Below are 9,632 nucleotides of genomic sequence, written 5' to 3'. Positions count from 1 at the left end.
AAAAAGAAGGGAAGAGACAGCATTTTAGGCTATATGAAAGTCTGAAGGTTAAAAATCTTTGCATGTTTCCCAAAATTTGGTGAGTTGGCATAAATTTCTATAGCTGCTTCTCAACCCAAATATCTACATTCTACATCCTGGCTCTCTTTTGATTCATAAGTATAACAGAACGTATAGTAACTCAGAGTCTATTTACATTGCTTCCCTAGACAAATTTTTACCTACAACAGGGAAAAATTTCACATCTCCCAGATTGTATGTCAACTATCAGATTTGTAGAATGTGCTGCATTTGCCAATTCTGTACTAAAGACACATACCTATAGTTGCCACATCACTAAAGTGCCTTTTGTGCTATGCACGATTAAATGAAGTATTTGAGAGTGAAGAGGAGATGCTCTGACTCAGCACAGAAACTGTTTTTTCCCAAGTACTTAAAATGTTATATAAACAGGAAGTCAATTAGGTATCAGGAAATTCCAGAGCCTTTAGCTCAAAGAAAGCCTAGATTAAAGGATACAATTTACATATCATCCTACGGCAAAGGTCTGCCACTGAGAATACCTTAGTCTCAATTTCCTCAAATGTAACTTGGGGGAGAACTATCTGATGCATAGATATACAGCACTCTAGTCTCCTTTTTAAGAGGGGGGGGAAATCAAAAAGAGCATGTACAAGTACTCGATCGTATCAGGAAGTGAATCAACCTTGGGGAAACTCACTGCTTTATTACAAATCATACTCTCATCAATCACTGCTTTACACAAGACTTCCATAATGAATTGTAATGTATGTTCCTGCCTCACAAACTAAAAACCAAAGTAATCTGTTTGAGGTCAAGATGTTACAATAAAACTCTGTGTGATCCCCATCATCATCTCAGTCTGTTTAATTTTAAAGTGACTATCAATGTTTCAACTGATTGCTTTTAAACTGCTGACAGACTGGGAAAATAAAAACAAACAACCCAGCACACCTTTTAAAGATTGGATTGAGGCAAGCAACGGTGAACACAGACGGGTTCAGACACACAACTTATGAACTGCTCCCTCTCCCTCCCCCCCTAAAATAAAGACTTCAGAAGTGAAAACATGGATGGGGAAACACTTATGTTAGTGATGTTTGACAAAAGACATGATATTGGTTCAGTAACCTAAACATGCTATAATAATCAAACTCTACTCTACAAGTGACTCTAGTCACCCATTAATTAAAAAAAAAAGCCTTTATCCATAACTTGATTAATCATGACGTAAAACCAGTATTACAATGTTTTTCCCTTTCTTATTCCTACAAAACTATAATGTGATTGAAAGGGAAATCCCTTGAATAGATCTCTTCTTTCTAAGTTTTGCCCATTATGTACCTCCAAAGCCAAGGCTGTCTTGTCGTAGGCATTAGGGACTCGCTTCTGGATAACCCGGGCATAAATAGGGCCATTCTGAAGGTTAGGGAGCGGAGTGTTGATGCTGGGCTGGGCATAGGGCCCTGGCTCCGGCCCACCCAGTGGTTGTGGGTGGGAACTATCCTGGTTACCTCCAATGAGAGTAGATACTGAAGCAGAGGAAGGTCTATACTTCTCGACGTAAGGAACAGGTATCATTCCCCTCTTTCCTTCGCTGTCTTCTGCATTCCACCATTGCTCTTCAGGTTTATCCCGGATTCTCAGTATGTCTCCTTTCTTAAATGGAAGATCTTCTTCATCGTTTCCATTAAAGTCAAAGAGAGCTCGCACATATTCAGCTTCCTCCTGTCTGAGGATAACACCACTATTCTGCCTGGATCGGGAAACTGGTTCTATCAAGGTTGTAGTGTCCAAATAGTGTATTTTGTAGAATTCCAGTAAAGATGGCAAAGATTCAAATTCTTGGTCACCTATTCGAAATCTGGTGGGATTCAACCCTGAAAGAAGAAGGCAATATGTCAAAGAGAGCATACAACAGTTAAAACTGTAAATAAAACATTTGAGAAGACAAATACATTTACAGATAAGTAATTTGATACTGAATTTGGTCATCTTTAGATCAACATTCACCATATTCAGCTCTTCTGTATATTTCTAATCAAAAGAACAGCACTATCATGATCATGAGGACAGAGTTTTATTTTTAAAGATTTTGTCAAAGAAGGATAAAAGAAATTGTTTCGCATTGCCAAACTTCCCGAATTAGGATAAAAATATCTTGTTTCCTTGAATGTTATATTGACCCAACAGATAAAAAACATTCAGTACATCTGAGTTTCTCAGGAGCCTACGCAATTTTCAGTAACAGACAATTCCATTTTTCTTCTTTTATACTCTAAATCTAGGAAGTAAATGAAATTTTGGTACGATTTCAAGGAATTTTTTTTAAAACCCTCTTTTGCAGTTCAAATTTATTTCAAAAGGACAACACTGCCATAATGGTTATTTACCTGTTGAAATGTATCTTGGGTTAAAGGCATGGACACCACAGAAAACTGCTTAGCCCAGCAGCAATTTACGTAAATGAGCAAATGAAGTTATTTTTCATTTTGATAAAAGGTACCATTAGAGAAAATTATGTATATTTTATGCAATGCAAAGCAACAACATATGTTTTCATAATGGGTATAATTCAGCCTTTCAATCCCAAGTCTTGCAGTTCCTTTGCCGTATTTGTCAGATGGAGCCTAAGTTATAAATCTGAACCTCAAATATATTAAAATACAGATGATGTTCATATTCAAGTCATTAGAAGTATCAAAGTACAGATATCCATTTCAGCTTTTAATCTGTGTGCTGTGCTTTTTTTCCATTTTATGTTCTTCAGGCTCAGTTGGGGAAAAACATACACATGATGTTCTATTTCCACCATGCACCGTGTAATCAGTTATGGGAAGAATTGTAGAAGGCTGGGGGAGGGTAGTGGAGAGGAAAAGATTTATGCTTTAATGAGTAACTCTTTTAGCAAGAAAGAGATGCTTACTTTGCAAGTCTGTTTCTCTGCAGGGAATATCTAACAGTTCCGAGACTTAGCTCTCGAGTACAAAGCTAGTAGAATTCATCAAGCTGTCACTGATCCAAAACCCCCTTCAAAGTAGCACTGTCAGCATGGAAAGCTAACATTACAAGAAGTTCTTTCAAGAGAGCAAAAAGAGTTTCTAATAGAGAAAAGGGCAGATTCAATAAGATCAACATGGACAAACACCTAATAAATAAGTTTTGAAGTACCTTGAAGGAACATAAACATTGGTGAAGCTGGTTACAGGAAATCCAAAGAAGCAGAACTAAGTCATCGGAAAATGTACATTTGCATGCATTAACAGCCCTGGAAGACTTTCAAAAGAAATGAGCACAAATGCAATGAGCCAAACCCCAAAAGCAATACCCTCAAAAATGAGGAAAAAAACCCAACAAAACACAAACTGGCACCACCAAGAGACAAGGACGCTAATGTAAATATCAGTAAGAAATATGAACCCAGCATGGAAAGAGAAGCAAGATTCCACCTGACTCTCCCAAACTGTAATGCTGAAGAGATGCAAAACCCCCTCAGCTTTTGTTGATGAGATGTAACTTATAGCTCTAGACTTTGCAAGAACTCCGGAATTTCATCTTGGTGGCAGTCCTTAGCTCTGTGGTCTCACAGGAGATGAATTCTGGCTAGACAGGCAGCATCCCTATACCACTTCAAAACAGCTTAAGCTTATAAGCATATAATATGATTCAGGAATGCTGAGCTTCCAGTGGCATTGGAAGTGGGAAACCATGCTTCGTAACAAGTAGTATAGACATCACGTTTCAGATAAACCTGGCAACAGTCTGCTGCTATTTTACATGTGAACCTTTAAGGATCAAGGCTTACGTCGACACTTATGTGAAAAGTAATAGAAAAAGAGGACCTGGGCAGCAAAGATCTTTGAAGTCACATGGAGAAGACTCAATCTCAGGTAAGTTCACTGAGATAGAACTTATTTCACATGACAGAAATCTAGAGCCTGACACACTAATTTACCTCTGTAAAACCTACTACAAGCTGACTCAGTCAGGAGGCTGAGATCTCGGTCTCCAGCAAAGCAAGAAAGAAAAATCTTAAAACTCATAGGAAATGAGCCATTCACCAGTAACACTCATCAGCCTCGTCAGCACCAAAATCGTCACTAGGACAAAAAAGGTTTTTTGGGGTGTCTTTTTTCTTATCTTTTTTTTTTTTTTTGAACATGTTCACTTTCTTGAATTAATGCATAACAGACTGAAATAGCTGCCAAATGTGCCTGAATAAAATCAAAGTTGGACTCTAAGAGGAAAGTCCACTGGAGCCTTATGTATGGGGAAGGAGTGACTGAAATCAGTGTACTGTATCCTGGAATAATCATATTCTAAAAGACATTTTGCACAGTTGAAGAACAGTGAGAGAACACAGACCCTCCAAATACATTCTAGGATCAGAAAGATCAGTTCAATCCTTGAAGGGACAAACAGACAAGCAGCAGAAATGAGACATTATCTTCATAAAGAGAACCCTCCCAGAATAGCACATGCACTTCTGATGCTTTTGTTTTAAAAAAAACATAAGGCAGCTACAAAAATCTGAGGTCTAGAAAACCTCTTTGCAAGAAGAAATCTACAAGCTTAATCCAAATTAATTACCAAAGAATATAAAGGCAGTGACCTGGTCACTGTCTGGAGAACTGAAATAGAAGACTTCTAAATTCAGCTAAAATAGGCATAAAAAGGATAAAATAGTTGAAAGTCACAGTTGGAAAAACACAGGTTGGAAATAAATTACAACTACACCTTACCAAGCAAGTGGTAAACTTTCCATCAGTTTAAGTCTTTTATGTACACTGTTGTTCAGCTACAAGCTAATAAGCTGAATGATGGTTACTTATGTAGTGGGGAAATAATTCTATTCACTATGGGCTTTCAGGTTTTGTCATTCCTTGGTATAACGAAATTTGAAGATTAACAGATTTCAGGCTCAGCGGAATTCTTCAGCTTCTTGTTTGAACTGCAATAGTTCTCATACTTGTAGGCCAATGGAAAAATTAAGGCAAGATCTACCACAAGAAAAGGTTACAGCAACAAGGCAAGTGTTTTTTGGAGAAGTATAGCTGTTTTCCTTCATGATTCTGGGGCAGTTTTCTTGAAGGTACAAGTTTGAGCAGCACATTGTCTGCACCTTCTGAGGGCTCTCAGGAAGAGGAGAAGGCACGTAAAAGTAAGTCTAGCTACTGGAAGAACTTTAGTCACTTCCTATTAAAGTTGGACAACCAGAGTACTAGAAATTATCTTCCCTTCTCCCCAGCTCTGCTTAACAGAAGAATAGCTGTTCAGCTTGCACCTCTACCAGCAGCACTACTCAGCTCTGTAAGACGACTCCTTTGAATGAGAAGCACGAAGGGCTGAGTATCATCTTTCTTACTTATTCCATCCTAGCTCCATCTGCACTAGGACTCAACCTGTCTCCATCCATTTCAGCATGTCAGAATAGCTAGTGAAACCTCTGCTCTCAGGAAGGTTGTGAAAATCCCAGAATTAAAGAAAATTCCAAATCCAGACCCTGTCAGTTCTGTTTATGATGCATGCTCCCTCCTGACAAAACACTTTCACACTGTGTTGGCCTCGTGTCAGTCTGGAAAAGATTGCTTATATATGTTTTTAATATTGTACAGATACTGGGGAAGCAGAGGTATAAAACACATAATATTCTACTTCTTGAGAGTGCGGGCAGGTGGCACAACCACAAAGCAATTTCTCACTTTCTCAGACCCCCTGGGGGTTTTACATTTCTCTCTTCACTCCAATTGTGTTAGTGCCACTAGGCAGTCTTCTCTTTATTCCTAAACTTTGGTAATCTTTCCTTTTCAGCGCAAATATAGGTTTTCATTTCTGTTTCTAGATCTAGTCTGTAAAGGTGCTCCTCCCTCAACTTATAAAGCATATTTTGGGCAAGAAAAGCTGTTCTTAACATGCAGGGTATTGAGACACAAGGCTCTCATTTCAAAGACAGACATCACAGTGATGTAAGCCAGTTTCCTCCTGGAGCATATGGGAACTCTGCTATGAAGGCATCACATTCCAGCCTGTGCGTTTCCTCCACCCCCATAGGGACACCTTTTTTCCCTTGTTCTTAAGTACCTCCCAACTCACACCTGAGCAAAACAAGTAAGTACTCATGAATGCCCTATAAAAACAGCAAAACCCCATTCACTTGCTCCTGAGAAGAGCTCTAAGCACACCAGGAGAATATTCTTACGGAAGTTACATATTGTCATTTCTGCAGATAATCAGAGAATGAGAGAAAAAGCAAATGTCTAATGCATATGCCTTCCAAGCTTCCAATAGTTTTCATTTTAAGACCTTAATATAAAAAACCCAAAAAACCAAACAAAAACCCCCAAGTGTCAAGAGTTAAACCATACTGCTCACACATATCTAAAGCCATTTCATATAGAGCTGAGTATGGATATCATTATGTAAAGATCATATGATTCCAGGAAGTACAATCACAATAGAAGTGATTTAGAAGCATAAGTTAAACAGCATGGTCTTAAAATGCATACATAGTGAAAACACCACCTTCTACACTGCCTCTGTCATACTTTCTTACTTTAGAGAGACAAATTCTACAATGCTGTAAGGTTTCTGGCTTTATTACATTGTACTTTCAAGAGAAAGCGTATCTTTCTTTAGATTCTTTAGGCATTTTGTTTTAGTGCATATGATACATTTTCACCCTGGACTCATATGTCAAATTGCAAACATACGATGTATTTAAATACTTCCTCTATTGTCCATTACCATGCTAATGCCTGCATGGAGCAGTTTGTCTTGTTTGGGATTTCTTTAGCCAGTGACTGTGATATTTCATCACAAATGATACCCTAATTCCGATTCAGTTGTTAATCTCCGTCTCCACTGCAAACAGAGTGTTTCTCTTTCCCATAATTCCTATATTCTTTTAACAGTCTTAAAACATTTCAGGAAGATGTAGCTATTTTGAGAAGTTCTGTTAAATTCTTTTTTCCTCATGCTGAAAAATCACCTGCAAGAAGTTTGAAACTGCAGCGTATCAGGCAAAATGTGAATTTAACAAAAAGTTAGCAAGTTCGTTTTATACTTTACAAATGAAAGAAAGTACCACATTTTTGTGACACTATGGCTTTTTATATCCAGGAAGCCAAAGTTCCTCATCTCATTCACTCTGTATTGAAGCTAGGTTCCTAGTAACCCCTGCACATAGCAGCGTTAAAGCAGTCATGAATTGCACACACACTTACTGAGACTAACAGAAATCAACCTAAGAACCTGATCTTGCATATTCAGATTTCCCAGAGAGAAGTGTGCGTTTGTCAAACAATCAATTTTTAAAAAAACTATACCATATAATTAACATAGTAAAGTTACTCTTCCTAATGTTTGAGCTTGACCACATAAAATAAGCATGACAATTTGCAAATATTTACCTCATTCTACTGCATTAGTTTCCCTATCCAAACATGAACCCATTTTCAATCTTCTACCAATGTTTCCATCTCCATCTCATTGCAGAACATCCCCCCCATTTACCTTTTTCTGAAAGAAAAACTTAATTACACTTTAAGTGTAATTTAATATACCCCCCCGACACCTTCTTTGGTTTGAGTGAAAAGAGAGCAATATCAGCATGGAGGCATGATTCATTTAAAAATACTAAAATCTCAGCATAGGAGTATCTGCGGTGCAGGAGTGATGCATCACCTATCCTCGTAACATTCTGTTGGGGAAGAAAAAAAAAAGAGACCAACCAAAACATAATTATACTTTTTAACATATATTAAGCCTGCTGTGCCAAAAGCCTACACAGCTACAATAGCATCTACTCTTCTAGAAAAGATAAACATCTTAAACAGAAAAGAATTACCTAAGGGACATTTAGCGATTTTTAAAAAGAACACCAAAACTCCAGAATGTTTTAACACCCCTAACATAAACCAGCCCATAGAATACCACAAAACATTAGTGAGCTTAAGAATGTAACACAATAAAAAATTACGATGGCTATGTACCAAAGCGATACCACAATAACATGAAAAACACTTGTTTTTCCAGAGATGAGTTGCTCTCCAGAAAACAACTGCCAAAAAGACGACACGCACACATACTCCAGTGTTTTTCATCACTACTTTCTTTCAAATCCTATTAGGCTGGATTCCACAACAAACCATCCTGGTAACTTATTCTGCTCTACCTAACACTAGTCATGCATTTCAACAATTCACACACCAAGCCTCTGCAAACGTACGGCAATAAACCCCTGTCTTCACAGAAGTGAAACAATGGGGAATCCACCACATCTTGTGGCAAACCGTTTTACTACCCACAGCAGTAATGACTTCCACTTCCAGCTGAATTCAGTCTATCTTGTAGAGCTTTTTGCGACTTGAGTGCACTCTGTAGCTGTAGTAGGTTCCTGGGATACACACAATGACTTCCTACGTTCTCAAATTTGCCAATTTGAAATGCTCCCCTGAGCAGGGGCCATTACTGTACAACCGTGCAAACCTACTGAAAACAGTTTTGGGCAGAGACTGGAAAATCCTTTCCCTAACAAGTATTGTTGCATCTTCTCAATATAAGTCTCTTATTCCAACCACAGATCAGAAAGCGACTGTGTCCATAGCAATTCATATACTTTTTACTTTCTGCCAAATAAGTTCACCAAACCTCTTATTACATAGGATTACTACACTTCAAAATTATGCAGTAGTTCCTGAGATGCTAGCAATATACCTACATCATTTTGTAAGCATTAATATCCAAACTTGAGCACTTCCACTACCAACTTCAGCAATGCCACCAGCAGGGATATCACTGCCTCTGTATTGCACGTTCTTAAATATCTAAGGACACTGCACTGCTGGGGGCTCTTGTTCATTTAGTTACAACTGTACCTGCAGAAATGCTGCTTCTCATGGTACAGTTTTCCCTCTGACACAATCAGTATCATCCGTTCTACAAGTGCTACACTTAAACACATTGTTTTCACATTAAATGTTAGGTTGATGAGGAACAATATCAAACCTTCTCTTTCAACATACAGGGGGAAAAAAAATTCAACTTCCTATCTGATTTAAAGAAACAATTGCCTTTACATTGCTGGAGTTCCCACTGCTTAAACTACCCACATAAAACTTTGACTTGCGACTTGAAATTTAGCCTCAGAGTCTGCCTTCTAATGCAAAACTATCTTGCCAGAACTCAGACTTTTAGATGACACTTCCACAGAACCGTCCCCCAGCTGAGATGACATGCAAAATTTGTGAACTATAGTTAACTGGCTTATGAAAACAAAAGAACGTGCGAGCGCTACAGCTGTAGGATCTTTCAGGAGGGTTGCAATAAGCGTTCAACTCCAGTATATGTTTAACTATGCTATTAGGTCACTGGAATGCAGGTGCAGGCAGACGGCTCAGCTCGGTCAGTAGTCCCAGCTGCAAAACACGACTTAATTCCACTACAAAGAGCTTCACGACTTGAAACACCGCCCAAGAGGAGAGTGGAGCCGCCCGTGGAGAGGCGTACACCGGGGCTTGGCTGCCCCAGCTGCCCTCCCCGGGGCGGTAGGGGCTGGGGGGGCACCACCAGCCCTGGGGGTCACTCACCCGGGGCCCCAGGGCCCTCGCCGC

At 38.9% G+C, this 9,632-nt stretch overlaps 1 protein-coding gene across 1 annotated transcript in view; it reads right to left on the bottom strand.

Annotated features, from left to right (window-relative positions):
• The window catches only part of CRK (v-crk avian sarcoma virus CT10 oncogene homolog), a gene marked incomplete at its 5' end in the record, with an annotated part of 15,942 nt that extends 6,315 nt beyond the window's left edge, over positions 1-9,627 (bottom strand). The window contains 2 exons of the mRNA XM_009696637.1: positions 1,366-1,901; positions 9,609-9,627. Coding sequence (XP_009694939.1) covers positions 1,366-1,901; positions 9,609-9,627 — 555 coding nt within the window. The remainder of the gene's footprint in view (positions 1-1,365; positions 1,902-9,608) is intronic.
• Positions 9,628-9,632: the final 5 nt, after the last annotated feature.

This window comes from Cariama cristata, unplaced genomic scaffold (assembly GCF_000690535.1).
Source record: "Cariama cristata isolate BGI_N322 unplaced genomic scaffold, ASM69053v1 scaffold32073, whole genome shotgun sequence".
In the NCBI taxonomy this organism is placed as follows: domain Eukaryota; kingdom Metazoa; phylum Chordata; class Aves; order Cariamiformes; family Cariamidae; genus Cariama; species Cariama cristata.
This window is presented reverse-complemented; position numbering and strand designations above follow the sequence as displayed.